This window comes from Rosa chinensis, chromosome 4 (assembly GCF_002994745.2).
Source record: "Rosa chinensis cultivar Old Blush chromosome 4, RchiOBHm-V2, whole genome shotgun sequence".
Classification (NCBI taxonomy): domain Eukaryota; kingdom Viridiplantae; phylum Streptophyta; class Magnoliopsida; order Rosales; family Rosaceae; genus Rosa; species Rosa chinensis.
In genome coordinates, this window is record NC_037091.1 from 22,100,415 (window position 1) to 22,115,412 (window position 14,998).

A 14,998-nucleotide genomic window follows, 5' to 3' on the forward strand; every position below is an offset into this window, starting at 1 on the left:
ATGCTGTCCCCATTTTGCTTCCGCCTTCCAGCCTTCCAGGTTCGATTAGCAAGTCCAGACAGTCCTCCAAGCCACCTCCACCGCTCCACGCCTGAGCCACCTCCTCCGCCACCGAGCCACCTCCACGGCTCCACTGCAAGTCTGCGACAATCGCAGTGTGACTCCTTCAAGGCTTCAATCCCAGATCCCAGATATTGGATTTTTGGTTGATTGATTGTCATTGCTAATGGGTTGTTGATGATCGGTTGATAATTGGGAATGTTTTGGATTTTTGGTTGATTGATTGTCATTGCTGTAGTGGGAATGAGTTGTTGTCATGTTGAATGTTTGATAATTGATTGTCATTGTTGATGGGTAATGGGTTGTAGATGATGGGTTGATAATTGGGAATGGATCTCTATATCGGGTTGCTGCTATTACAATGATTAAGGTTAGAAATAACTCAGTAAACTGCGAAAAAGAGTATAGAAAGATCATAATCATATTATCATTTAAAATTTTTTTTTTTAATGTCTGGCTTGTGTTCTTTAACTGTCCAAATTAACCAAATACTAAACAACAAGTAGAATGGTAATTTGTTGCAAAATGTATATATATTAAAGCATGAAGTTGCTATATGATCATGAGTTTTTCTATTGGAATCTCCAAATTTACTCACTTGACCTCTATGCTTTTTACACCTCTTATCAATTTTTCAAATACTAAATTTACTCACTAAACCTCACTAAACTTCCTCAAATAACCTCACTCATATAATTTGCAAACAAATTATTATATTTAAAATAAAAAATTTAGTCATTTAAATGATTTAATCACTCTATAAATCTTAACTAAATATATATTTCTTAATCAAACTTGAGTTTCAAAAATTAATGTCTAATCAATAAAAAAATGCCATGAATTATTCTGTATTTTTTTCTATTTTAGCTGTGCAAAAAAAAAAAAATGAAGAAATCATTTGTTTTTATTCTTAAAAAAAAAAAATCATTTGTTTTTTAATGTTTTTTTTTTGCTGTATTTTTTGTACCACATGATTAATTATTTTGATATTTTTAGTTTTTTTTAACTGATAGTTTTTTTTTTTTTTACTAATATAATGGATTGACTTAGATTTTGGTCATAAATCATAAGAGGATTTATTTTATTTTCCCTCACCAATATGCATTCAACATATATAACATATATTTTTATGTCTCATGATCTTGATCATATTTTTAGTTCTTATTAAATATATATGAATGCTTTAATGAGTATGTAGTGAAATTGGAAAATGAAAATAGATAAGGAAAATAATAAGAAATACAATATAATATTATTGAATTGGAAAGTCCACATAAAATAAATATATTATTTTTTGGTATAATTATTGTCCTTAATTGTCATTTTATGGTAGGTTATATATTTCATTTAATAATTCATAATAGAGTGAGGTCAAGTGAGCAGATTTGGAGGTCCCAATAGAAACTCTCTATGATCATCTAAATGCATTGAAACTTTGCTACCTGTGCGAGAACTCCAACTGCTATCTGATCATCAAAATGCATTGTGTTAATTGTTATATTGAAATGTATGTATATATATATTATAGGTATTGAATAAAATGACGAATCGTCGAAAACCCAAGCAGTACAAAAATATTCTTTCATGGTTTACAAGTGATACTCCATCAAGTGGTAGTTGGAATGAAATTGGGAGTGGGAGTGGGAGTAGAAATGCGACTGAGAATTCTGTGAATGATGTTCCTATAAATACTTCTCCACCTAGTCCTACTACTATAAAGCCAGGCCCTCTTTTGGTGTTAAAAGCTTCACCAAAAATTAGATTACCAGAATACCCATGTCTGATACTAAAAAGCTAAATGAAGTAAAGAATAGAGCGGTAAGTATTCTTGGGCATAACAGTAAATACAGCGACCGCAAACAGAAGAAACATAAACAACGAGATCAAGCTCTGCCCCATTATTGGCTAAATATAATGTAAATATAAAAGAGAGGAAATATAACACCAATTACAACCCTAAATATCATAAAAATAAAAAAACTTAAGATTACATAACACAAGAAAAAAAAAAAGAGAGAGATTGTGTGAACAAAGGGAAACCATAAAATATTTGCCTCATGCCTCCATAATCTCGGGACCTATCCCCGTGCCTATGTACTAGAGATCAATTCTGACATCATCATCATCTATGAAAATTTGTTCTGTGAAACTGAGACTGAGGACATTATGGGGATGGGGAGGAGCTAAGGGTGCCTGCTGCATGACGAACGGCTGATTGGTAGCGGCGGCCCTGGAGTGACGGAGTGTCGTCCCTTGAGCAAAAAAATCAACTTGAGCAAGGCTGAGAGAATGAGAAAAAGGACCAACACAATGCTGGAGACAAGTTGGATGATTGATAAAATATCATAGGAAGCTGTAGCCTGGTGGTGTTCGATATTTGGATGAGGAGCGGCCATAGTAGAGGCATGTAGTGAGACTGGAGTATTGAGGAGGATGAGTAAGAAGGAAGATAAAAGAATGCGAGAGTGAATAGAAGATGAGGACGAGGAAGCCATTTTATGTTTGTTTGAGCTATGAGGTGATGAACATATACAGCTGAATCTATTTATATGAGTTGGATAATATGGTACACGATGAAGCTTTGGGAGGTTTCCGGTGGGGGTTAACCTGTTTACATTTTTCATGTTCAAGAAGAAAGTACCCTTAATTCACAGTCAAAATTTTGTTCAAGAAGAAATCTTTGGGTACTTTCTTCTTGAACAATTTTGTCGGCTGTGAATTAAGGGTACTTTCTTCGGGAATTTTGTTAAATTCTGGGTACTTTCTTCTTAAAAAAAAGTAGTTGGATTTTATTGATTCGATTGATTTCTTGACATGCAGGCCATGCCCCAGCTCACTAAGAGATCAAGGATTCCAAATATTATGGATCACGTGATAAAAGATACCATGGATTTAAAACACTTGTACCAGGTCCATTTAAAACACTATGTTGATACTCCTAGACGTGTTTGTTCTTGTATGAGTTGCTAAGTTGAATTTATTACAATATGAATAGGTTGCTGCTGTGGAAGTATTATGTGTGCAACCTAAACCAAGTTATCGACCTTTGGTAATGGATGTACTGCACTCGCTAATCCCTCTTGTGCCTATGGATCTCGGAGGATCGCTGGGAATTACAGACTGCATACCCTCTATTTGAGCCAAACCTTCCCACTGATAACCTATACTGTATGACTCGTACATAATCAAGCCTACAGATGGTCACATTTCTTATTGGTGGACAATGGTCTGAAGTGGTAGTTAGCACTCTAGTGTTTTGCCCATCCTTTTGATTGAAAGAAACTTATGCTCAGTATTCCATCTATTTGTAAATTGAACCAAATTGAATGCAGAACCTTGAATGCATGAAACCATTCAATGAGAAGTTGCTTTGTTTACATAGATGTTAATTTATACACAAATATAGGCTCATATGCAGGCAAAACGAATGTCTACTGTGTTAATTCCTTTGGTGATTTGGTAATCAAAACTTTATTGCTTCCATCTAGTTCTTTCTCTTCTGATCCTCCAAAGATTATGTGCTAGTCGTGTTGCAGCAGCAGCATATGGGGTCAAGTTGTAGTATGAATTATTTAACCATGTAAACTTTGATGAGATCAAAGCGTAGATCACTTTAAGTAACATATAATGTTTTTTTTGCAGTACTTTCTGTATCAATTGCTGCGGGGATTGAAGTACATACACTCTGCACATGTTTTACACCATGATCTGAAACCAAGCAATCTGCTTCTCAATGCAAATTGTGACCTTAAGATTTGTGACTTTGGGCTTGCAAGAACTACATCCGAGACAAACTTCATGACAGAATATGTTGTCACTCACTTGTACCGAGCCCCATAATTACTACTCAACTGTTTCGAATACACTGTGGCTATTGATATTTGGTCAAATGAACATGAAAGAGATGGTCTGAGAAGACAAGAAATGAAGGTGTTAAGAAATACAATTGCACAAAGTCTATTGAAGGGTTTAAAGTAAATCTTTTATTTAGTCCAAGCAAGGGTATAAGGATAATACATGAGAAATTTTTTTATTTGGTATGGTTACATAATCAAAAAATAAAATTATGTATTTTAGTAGCATATCTTAGCATGTATGACCATTTTGGTAATTATACCCAGGCAAAGCACTTTTGCCTTGTAACTTACCAACACCTAGAAATTGCTTTTCGTTCTCACAACACTTTTAAAAACAATTTACCAAACACCTTAGCTGCTTCTTTTCACAGCAAGTTTAGAAGTGCTTCCTATCACAGCAAGTTTGGAAGTGTTTCTTCTCACAGCACAGCAATCCCAAACTAAGCCTTAATGGGATAAGTGAGAAAAAAATCTTTAGAATTAGGGTAAATGGACAAAAATCCTTTAAAAAATTGCATATAAATATCAACAGTTGAGATCTGTTGGTTCACTTGCACCGTTAGTGCATAGAAGAATTTTCCTTGTTAGGCATGGTCTCAAAAGCTGGTCATTAAATAGTGTGGCCCAAAATGAGTGAGTCCATCTCTATATATGTTACATCGTCTATGGACATGATAATTCAAACAATTTCATCTTTCATTCTTCTAACTCTATACGGGATTGTAAAAATGCTCGAAAGACTAGGTTAGAAAATTTAGAGGTTTCAATAGAAACACTCTATTTTTTTTTGATGTCATTGTTTCATAATTACAAATTTGTAATCTTGATATTCTAATGGAGCTATCCCAATACCATTTTTTATGTTAGTATTTTTCTTGTTAGTTAGGTGACGAACCTCAATCACTTTTAACTCGATCGGGTTTGTCTTATTTATGCAAGTTGAACCTCCTCTAGGAGCCTTTGTAGAAGTACTTGGTTTCATCGTACCACAATGGCATGCTTGGCGTTTGGAGTAAGGTAGAATAGATTGCCTACGAGACGAAGTGTTTTTGTTAGCATAAACTACTCTGAGCTACCAATGTCAAAATAGAGTAGTTTTCTTTGTACTATTCTTTGCCCATGAACCAAGGTCATATTAATGTATTTGCTTTTTATCTCACAAAAAAAAAAAAACAAAAAAGCTTTTTTTTTATTTTATATAACGAAGGGGCAAAATTGGGTTTTTATTTATGTTTGAAAACTAAGGAGGCTCTCTCTCTCTCTCTAAAAAAAAAAAAAAAAAAAAAATCTCAAAACTGAGAAAGAGATAAACACGAGAGAAAATGATTATGTAGCCTAATGGCGATATGATCATATGATCAAAGTCCAAATCCTTGAAAGAACAGAAGAAAACAAAGAAAGCGAAATGTCTGGTAAATGGACTCGCTCCGATTCAACACCACTCCTTCGCCCCCAACACCATCCATCACAACGCTCCTCCCCCCAAACGCTTATTCCTCATACTCTTCCATCTCTCTCGAAATGACCTCCGCCGTCTCCGCCGCCCCCACCGCCACCGCCCGCTCCGTCTTCCTCGGCGTCGACGTCGGCACCGGCAGCGCCCGCGCAGGTACCCTCACATCGTCTCTCTCTCTCTCTCTCTTATGTCAAAACCGTAATTTTATCGAAATTATTGGAGTTTTGAAATTCTGTAGTCTAATTGTGATAGGTGTGTTTGATGAGAATGGGAAGCTTCTAGGTTCGTCTAGCAGTCCCATTCAGATTTGGAAGGACGGTGATTGCGTTGAGGTAATGCTTAGAAACAAGTGAATTTCATTAGTACTTGTAGTAGAGGCTGTCTTATAATTTACCAGGAAATTTGTGGTGGTAATTTGGAACCTGTAGAGGATATTATGAGTTTTGGAAAAGTGAATGTGGTTAGAAATATAGTGTTGTGTTTACTGCTTGTAACTTTTTTTTTTTGTCGAAATAGCAATCTTCGACGGATATCTGGCATGCAATAAGTGCGGCTGTAAAAGCAGCATGCTCCCTTGCAGAAGTTTCCGGGGATGAAGTGAAGGGTCTGGGATTCGCGGCTACTTGTTCACTAGGTTTGTGGCTTCCTGTTTATGTGTCACTGTACTTTTTTGTTAGAAAGAAAATTGGTTATCATAGCTGCTTGGAGTAAAATGGAAAGGCTGAAAATTATGTAGTCATTTATTAAAGTAAAATGTTCTCTTTCTGCAGTTGCAGTGGATGCCGATGGCTCTCCTGTTACAGTTTCCTGGAGTGGTGATTCAAGGAGAAACATAATAGTATGGATGGACCATAGAGCTGTAGAACAAGCTGAAAGGATTAATTCACGCAACTCACCCGTCCTGCAGTACTGTGGTGGAGCTCTTTCCCCTGAGATGCAGCCTCCAAAGGTACTTCAACAACTAGTTGGGTCATGGTGTGGTTTTCTATGTTATGCATCTACATTTGTGCATCAAAAATTGCCGTAGATGTACCTAGTCAACATGCTTGTTTCTTTTATTTAGTGTTCTTTTATACTTGAATTCATATATTGTTTTCTCTTTTCCTATGGTTTTTTTTTCCTGTTTATTCAAAGATAGAGACCATCTTTTGCAGCTTTTATGGGTGAAAGAAAATCTGCCAGAATCTTGGTCAATGGTCTTCAGGTGGATGGACTTGAGTGATTGGTTATCATACAGGTAGGTGAATCTGCTGAAAATCATTTCATAAACGTAAGAAAAAAAAATAAAAAAATCCAGGCTGTACAAGTCCCTTCAAACTACAATTTATAATTTACTCTTAGCTTTTGCATATCTTTAGGGCCACATGGGATGATACACGTAGTCTCTGTACAACAGTTTGTAAATGGACATATCTTGGTCATGCACATATGCAGCAAAACAATGAGAAAGATTCTCGAGACATGGAAGCTTGTGGATGGGATGATGATTTCTGGGAGGAGATTGGATTAGGTGATCTTGTAGAAGGGCATCATGCTAAGATAGGTAAAGTTTTGAAATCGAAGTTTTTCTATGTATCTTGACTTTTTTTTTTTGGGATAAGTCCATGGGTCTTGACTAGTGACAATAGAATCCTGTAATTTTTCTCATGAGTTTCACTGAACAGTTCTGTTATTTGCTGATGATGGATAATTTAACAAAATTACAAGATGTTAAAAACCTTGCTTTCTTGCCATTTTATTTTTGTGACTAGTGCTCTATAGATTTCTTATTGTGAGAGAGACGTCCTATTTGACACCTTACAGTTAGCATTTTCTCTCTTTATCCTTCATATAAGCTGCAAACTTCAATATTGGACTCCCTGTACTTATTCCTTTCAGATAACTGCAACTACGAAAAGATTGCTTATCGTGCACTTTCCACATAAATAATGTTCTGATCTGTGGCATATACTCCAAGCTTGAGAGGCTGATAGCTTAGAAGTATTAGATCATGTTTTTGTACTTAAATTAATTAGAGAATATTGAAACGTACAAAGGGATGGTCTTAGTATGACAAGGATCACAGTTTGGCTATATATATTTGGTTCAGTGGCGCCTGTTTACAAATAATTTCTCTAGCACAGATACTCTGTGAAGTTATAGAGGATCTGCATCCAAAGTATGAGAATTTGGTTCGAGCCAAAATAGATTATTGTTCCTACTCCTTTTTTGTCAATGGGACATGAACCTTTAGGAGTGCAAGGGAATAGGATTGTTTATTGTAGAAGAGAGAAGCTCCCTGCTATAACTTGATTATATGAATATTGTCACTTGTTTTGCAACAATGTATTATACAAAATACTCCAACACAATTGACTTGATTCTTTTTTGATGAAAAAGTGGCGTTTTGTAAGCTGATCGAAATAACTTGTTGTGAATTCTTCTGCTATTTAGCATTGAGGTCAGGACCTTATCATTTGCCATTTTTTTTATATTAAATCTTCTGCAAATACACTTAAAACGAACCTCAACCAAGCCTTTATCTGGAAACAGTGAAGGTAGTTAATTTGAGTGCATTTATGACTTTTTATGTCTATCTTCGTTATTGTGCCAAATTCTTAAATTATTTTCTATTACCGTTTGGGACTTCTGGCTCCTTTTAATAACTTGAGATAAAAACAGGACGAAGTGTAGCCTTCCCTGGCCATCCTCTGGGTTCTGGTCTCACATCTACTGCTGCGAAGGCAAGATATTCTGTACTGAAGATTTCACATTGATTTCAAGTGGCGCTCCCTTGAGGTCCATTAACTGAGCATATACATTTGTTAGTAGCAAGAACATGAGCACATCCTTCTTTGGTGGGCTTTGGAGGGTGATTAAAAACGATATTTTAAACTTCTTTCCTGTTTTAGTCTTTTATATTTTGTTGTAATTTGAATTTGCAGGAACTAGGTCTTGTACCAGGGATTCCTGTTGGGACTTCGCTAATTGATGCTCATGCTGGTGGTGTGGGGGTATTGGAAGGTGTGCCTTCATCAGATTCTCACCCTAAAGGTTGCCAAGGCTTATCCATTTTGCTTTTTTATTTATCCTAATTAAGTTGCTTAGCTTAAAGTGACATATTCTTTCATTAATCTGTTATATGTTCAGAGTCTGATATTGAAGCTCTATGCCATCGTATGGTGTTAGTCTGTGGAACTTCTACTTGCCATATGGTTGTATCACAGAAGAAGCTTTTCATTCCAGGTGTCTGGGGTCCGTATTGGTCAGGTATGTGAATTTATACATCTATTTCTGTGGCCACTGTTTTCACTTCCCAAAAGAAGAGCTATTCAGTAGTCATAACATTGTTAATGCCACAAACACCTAATACACTTCTCTTTTAAAAATTTTCAGCTATGGTACCTGAACAGTGGCTTACAGAAGGTGGTCAGAGTGCTACTGGTGCATTATTGGATTACATAATTGAAAACCATGTTGCTTCTCCTCACCTTGCCAATCGTGCTGCTTCTCAACGTGAGATCCATTGCTTAACCTAGTACATGCTAATTGTTTTACTAATTTAAACAGGGGGAATGCTTTTCACTCATCTAACTAAATTTTATTTCTCTTTTTAGGCATTTCTGTATTTGAGCTTCTGAACAAGATATTGGAAACAATGATGCATGATCTGAAGCGTCCGTTCCTTGCTTCTTTGACCGAAGATATTCATGTTCTTCCTGATTTTCATGGGAACAGGTATATATTTCTACATTGAAGCTTTTTTCACTTGTTATGTTGCCACAAAATTTATGCAAAAAGTCAAACCGCTAATGTGAGACGATTTAGGTCGCCAATTGCGGATCCAAAAGCAAAAGGAATTATCTGTGGTTTAACACTTGATACAAGTGAGAAGCAATTGGCACTTCAGTACCTCTCCACACTGCAAGGTATTGCATATGGCACTCGCCATATTGTAGAGCATTGCAATGCCCAGGGTCACAAAGTAAGAATCCGTAGTTCTTAATCCTGTTATTCTCTTTTCTATATAGACAAGTTCAAAAAATGGCTTCACCCGAAATTTTAGTGGTCTTTAATCTATTTACGGTGTTATATCCTTGTCAAGAAGTATAAGTTGAACTCCATAGGATTTGTTATCTCCAAAATTATCGGTATAGGATTTGTTATCTCCAAAATTATCGGTACTCTTCTTTACGTGACAATCCCAATTCCACCTAATTTCTTACTGCCTATGATTTATAGGTTATTGTTTACAATGGAAAAGTTTATATAATGAAAGGAGTATCTGAAATGGTCAAAATGCTTACAGAGCTTCCTTGAAGAAGGCATTGCATAATATGAGTCCCTATACTTAGCTATATGCCAATAGACATCAATGGTGCTGATAAAATCTCGTCGTGGTTTTCAGTGTCTCTCTTGAAAAACAGTATCTATGCATGAAGTTAACATTAAGCAAATGTTATATCTGATTGGTGGGCAACATAATATAACAGGGTTTTGAAAGGTGATCACAGAATAGAACCATACAAAACTTACTAGAGAGAAAATACAGAACTTTTCAAGATGTTATGGGAGTGGAGGCTTTTAGGTGACTACTCTGTAGCATGCTATACGTTGCATAATACCAAAACCTATCCCATGTAACCATTTGTGTATATCTGTTTCTTGTTTTGCAGATTGACACTATACTAGCATGTGGAGGCCTTGTTAAGAACCCACTATTCATACAAGAACACGCAGATATAATCGGTCTCTCTCTCTCTCTCTCTCTCTACACACACACACTTATCCATATGCCCCTGTTTCTTGGTCTTTGTTTGTATCATGTGTTTTTCTTCTGCTTGTTCTTTTCTAATATGCCTCTCTTTATCTCCGTTTGTATGAAACATCAGAACAAAGTTTATGCTTATGCTTCAACTTTTACGTTAAGCATATTGCTGGACTATCTTCCCTTAATAGCAATGGTTTGCTATTGATTTCTGAAATTAGTATGTTTCTATTCAGTGAGTGAACTGGCTGTATACGCTGATTATTCTTCAAAAAGATAAAATAATATAAACTCGTTGCTGGCACCTCCACTGTGGATGTGGATGTTGCAAACTAAACAAAGGGTATTATCCTTTTAAGTACACCAGCACAAGTTCAATCCTCTGTTTAAACATGTGCATAAACTTGAGATATGCATTTGGGTGCTTGGTTCAGGTTGCCCTATTATTCTTCCACGGGAGAGTGAGCCTGTGCTATTGGGTGCTGCCATTCTTGGTGCTGTAGCTGCAAGGAAATATTCTAGTATGCATGATGCCATGAAGGCCCTGAATGCGTCGGGGCAGGTATGTTTTTTCAAATGTTGCTTTAGTACTTCTAATTGTTTTCTTTTACTCTATTGGCACACAAATTGGAACCTCTTACTAGTTTGCAAGCTAGAACTTCCATCTCACTTTGAGGAGGAATGCATGTAATGCTTGTATTTCTTCTGCTCTGTTTCTCCTCTTTACCTTATTCAAACTACCAAACTTATTATACCAATGATGGGTTATTAGGAATGGAAAGGCCCATGGTTTGCTCCCCATGTGATATGGGGTTTGAACCCCCTCTTGATAACTACCTTGTTTTTTGTTAAGAGTTTGCTGTCGCCTAAAGATTGTAGTGTTTGACGCCCAATTTGAGCCTGGGTCTGCGAAGCAGGTTAGGGGAATTTCTGGGTATCAAAAAAAAAAAAAAAACCAAACTTGTTGTCTTACATACATCGTGATATTAGTGTCTCTATAGCATTGTTCCCGTAAACCATGGTGAATGAGGATTCCTTTTCTCCCAAAAAAAAAGCAGAGCAATTTATAGTGGTGCATATGTGATAGTCCATTAGACTCTGACTGACTCTGACATATGCCCAATATCCACACATGATATATATCAAGGCTGCATATCAGATTGTTCAAGATTCTCCTACGGACTCAGTTGCTCTATTATGAAGATTCCTTTGCACTTTTTACTTGGATTTTTCTTAATGTTATTGAGATGTAGATACTGAAAAGGTCGTGCGTATCATAGTTCCATTTGGGAGAAGTTTTCGATAAGTTGATATTCAGTCTGACAAATTCGAGTTGCAAGTAGCATGACCTTGGATTTTTGAGTCGCAAGTAGGTTTCTTGAATGCAAGAGTGCACTAGGAACATGATGGTGATTTTCTCATATGATTTATAGTTTTTGGCGGGTGCTAAAATGACAATTAAATATGTGACCTTTAGGTGGTACTTTCATTGATGTAATTACCTGTTAGGAACTACCGATCTCTGATTGAGTCATGCTTTTAGATGTGGAATATGTTATCCCTTATTTTTCTCACTTTTCAATATGCTTTTTTTTTTTTTTTCCCTCCCTGAATTTGGTAGGTCATCCATCCATCCAAAGATCCTAAGGTGAAGAAGTACCATGATGCCAAGTACCGCATTTTTCGTGAGCTTTATGACCAGCAGCTGTCTCATCGTTCGCTGATGGCTCAAGCCTTGACATAGGTTCTTGTGCCTCTTTGCATCAGCGGGTGGCAGTAGGACAGTTATTCTCTCACTCAGTAGATTCATTTATGGGGCCAATGTGCTTTCTATATCGGAAGAGAAAATGCCTGGTGCTGTGAAGTTATGTTGAAGATAATACACATTTTTATATGTAAAGCCTTGACTTTTGCAGCTCTTTGAAGAAAGTTTTTCAAAAGCCAAATTAATGTACAGGAAAAGCAGCCTAAAGAAAATTGAGAATTAGTACAGTTAATAGTTCGAGTTTCATCCGGTAAAAAAGTTGTGTTCTGCCTTACTATTGATAATAATCTGTGTTACTATTGATACTAAGCTTAAATTATTTGGATTGTCTGCCTCATTCATGAAACGATTTTGGGGTTAATTTTTCTTTTTTCCTTTGAGTGATGTCTACTTCAAAGTTCACAGATTATGACAGTTTTTCCCTACTGAAAAATTGGTCCATCTATGGAGAGTCGTCTTAGTTTGGAGCAAATGAAAATGGGAGTCAATAGATCCTGACCCCTTAAATTTATCATTGAAAATTTCCACTGCCAATCTCGATTTTGTTGTGTTCAACAAAGTCTTTAATCCCTTTTGGTGCATTTCCCTTAGTCAGCTTGACTGGACTGATTTCGAACAAGAAAATGTGTGTGTTCTGTCACTGTGTGCCATAATCACGATCCATGAATCCAGCTTGTGAATATGCATGAGACCCATCGAGCCATAACTTGTTCGGTGGTTGATATAACTCTAGTCCAAGTCGGAGCAACTTCCAAAAACTCACTTTTAACGTGTCTTCTACTCTTAAATTTACGTGGGTTTCACCCTTTCTGCTGCTTCCACGGGTTCTATTCTCTTCTTATTTTTACATTTTGTTTTTGGTTCATCATAAAATCATTTTTTTTTTCACTTCTATATATTGGATGAGGTGAATATGAGGTTTTCCTTCCTCATTTGATACAAATGAATAAGATCAAGAAAATAATTTGGTGAGAAGTTGTGGCATAGATTAATTTTTGGTACTACATTTCTGCCAAAATTTCTCACCGTTTCCTCTTGAGCAATATACCTATAATAAGTGAAAAGTATATAAAGATTAATTAGGCATTTTCCACTTACTCTAGTCCTACATATTGATTTTTGATGGTGATGGGAGTGGATTGAAATTCAACGAGGGTGATTATGTCCACACGCAGTCAAGCAACCAAGAAATGGAGCCTTGTGTTTTCATATTACAGACTTGTTCTCTTGAGGTAAGCAAAACTTGATCAGCCTGTACACTTCGCATGCACATTGCTACTCTCACCATGGGAAACCCACAGATACTCGTACTCGTATCATATGGACTAGTTGTGTTACGATGGTAAGACACTTCTGCCAATTAACACGTCTTCGTCATTATCCCTGGGACGAAACGTATCCCTCTTAGGGTCAAGACTACAGATAGCCATGGGAGTGCATCTTGACTTCATCAAAATGTCAAAGCATTCATTGACACGGTATACAAGTTCTAAATCAAGACAAAACCGTGTTCTCCCAAGGTCTTTCATCTCAACCTCAAATTTCAGGTGTTCAACGGTTTCCCTTAACTCTCGAAGGTTCAAATTATGTTCATCAACATAAACCGTGACAATTGCAAATCCGGAACTTATCATGGAAACTAGTGGGCATAGTTCATCATATCCCTTCCCAATTAAGTAGTCACTTTAGTGAGCGTTTCAACCTCATTACAAATGCGCTCCGCGGTCTAGAGCCACTTGGCTTAGGTAAATGAAGTTCACAAGAACCTTCATTATATTCCTTATCTAGATCCCCATAAAGATACGTAGTGACCACACTCGTAAGCTGCATGTTTAGTTATTTGGAAACTACTAAACTGACAAGGTAGTGGAGTGCAATGACATCCATTACGAGAGAATATGTATTCTCGTAGTCGATTACAGGGTGTTATGTGAGAAGCCTTGCGACATAAGGCAAGATTACCATTTTTTTTTTCTCATCACGCTATCTAATGAAGACCTATTAATGTTAACAGGTTTTATGTTAGGAGGTGCTGACATCTTAGACCTGAAATCCTTCCTCTTTATTAGTGAATCCAATTCATCCTGGATTGCATCTTTCCATTTAGGCCAAATTTCTCTACGTTGGCATTCTTCAATGGAGTAAGGTCCGATGTCATTGATCTCAATAATCCCACGTCCTCATGTACACTAGTGTAGTTTGTAGAGATCTCTATATTCTCAGGAATTGGTTCTAACATTGAGGTGTCCCCCAATGATGTCTCTTGGACATAACCACAATCCAGAATATTCTCATGAGACCAATTTTGAGTATCAATGATAAATGGATCAAGTTGTGCCAAACTCACTCTCTTTCTAGGGCGAGAATCCATCGAACCTATGGGTCTCCTACGCTCTCTAGCTGAACCATGGCCTATGACGCCATTATGCCACCTTATGGCATCACCATATCACCATCCACGGTGGTGGTACCGTACCCACCTCCTCTGGGTGGCACCATGTCCTCTTGTGGGGACATCAATCCTTGCGAGCATGTTTGCAGCAGGTATATGTGATCTCGTCACTTTTTAAGGGATCAAGATGAGACATAGTAGGCATAGACCACGACAATTCCTGTTGTTCCTGTTGAACGTTGACTTTCTAATCTCCCCCTAATGACTGGAAAACTGTCTCATCAAAGTGACAATCCTCAAATCTAGCGTTAAAGAGATCGCCTGTCAGGTGTTCTACATAGCGGACTTATAGTTGGAGATTTATATCAAACACAAATATGCATTCGTTGCAATGACCCATTTTGATGCGCTGTGGTGGCGCAATTGGCACATAAACCTCACACTCAAATATAAGTACGAGATATTAGATTTGCACCCAGTCAATAGCTGTAACGTAAAAAAGGTTGAGTGGCTATGGGTCGTAGACGAATTAGCACAGCTGCATGCGATATTGCATAACCCCAAGCAGAAATATTGGTGCGCATTACCAATGTTTGAGCTACCATCGTAGTCATTTAATGGTGGCTTTTCTGCAAGACCATTGGGGTATGTACATATGAATATGATGCCTAATATCAATTCTCAATGATATGCAATAGTCATCGAAAATTTTCGATGTAAA

At 36.9% G+C, this 14,998-nt stretch overlaps 1 protein-coding gene across 3 annotated transcripts; it reads left to right on the top strand.

Moving 5' to 3' along the window:
* Positions 1-5,213: 5,213 nt before the first annotated feature.
* Positions 5,214-12,246, top strand: LOC112200369 (FGGY carbohydrate kinase domain-containing protein). Of its 3 annotated transcripts, none has more exons than XM_024341395.2 (15): positions 5,215-5,526; positions 5,626-5,705; positions 5,890-6,007; positions 6,144-6,322; positions 6,528-6,610; positions 6,732-6,916; positions 8,035-8,096; positions 8,298-8,406; positions 8,503-8,622; positions 8,749-8,868; positions 8,970-9,090; positions 9,181-9,337; positions 10,029-10,101; positions 10,555-10,682; positions 11,742-12,246. In XM_024341395.2, exons 1-15 carry the CDS (start codon positions 5,334-5,336, stop codon positions 11,862-11,864), a joined length of 1,851 nt encoding a protein of 616 aa, XP_024197163.1. In that variant the 5' UTR covers positions 5,215-5,333; the 3' UTR covers positions 11,865-12,246. The 3 variants fall into 3 exon arrangements, 2 of the variants coding, with proteins under 2 accessions (XP_024197163.1, XP_040374547.1); XM_040518613.1 differs by having other exon boundaries at positions 5,493-5,526; positions 5,612-5,705; XR_005810127.1 differs by lacking the exons at positions 10,555-10,682; positions 11,742-12,246 and adding an exon at positions 9,761-9,856 and having other exon boundaries at positions 5,214-5,526; positions 10,029-10,058.
* Positions 12,247-14,998: the final 2,752 nt, after the last annotated feature.

Excerpts from the sequence above, each read along its gene's own strand:
- LOC112200369 (XM_024341395.2), top strand. The coding sequence starts at position 5,334 with ATGGACTCGCTCCGATTCAACACCACTCCTTCGCCCCCAACACCATCC. Across the intron at positions 5,527-5,625 it reads CACCGGCAGCGCCCGCGCAG|GTGTGTTTGATGAGAATGGG; the intron begins GTACCCTCACAT and ends TAATTGTGATAG. Across the intron at positions 8,097-8,297 it reads TCACATCTACTGCTGCGAAG|GAACTAGGTCTTGTACCAGG; the intron begins GCAAGATATTCT and ends TTGAATTTGCAG.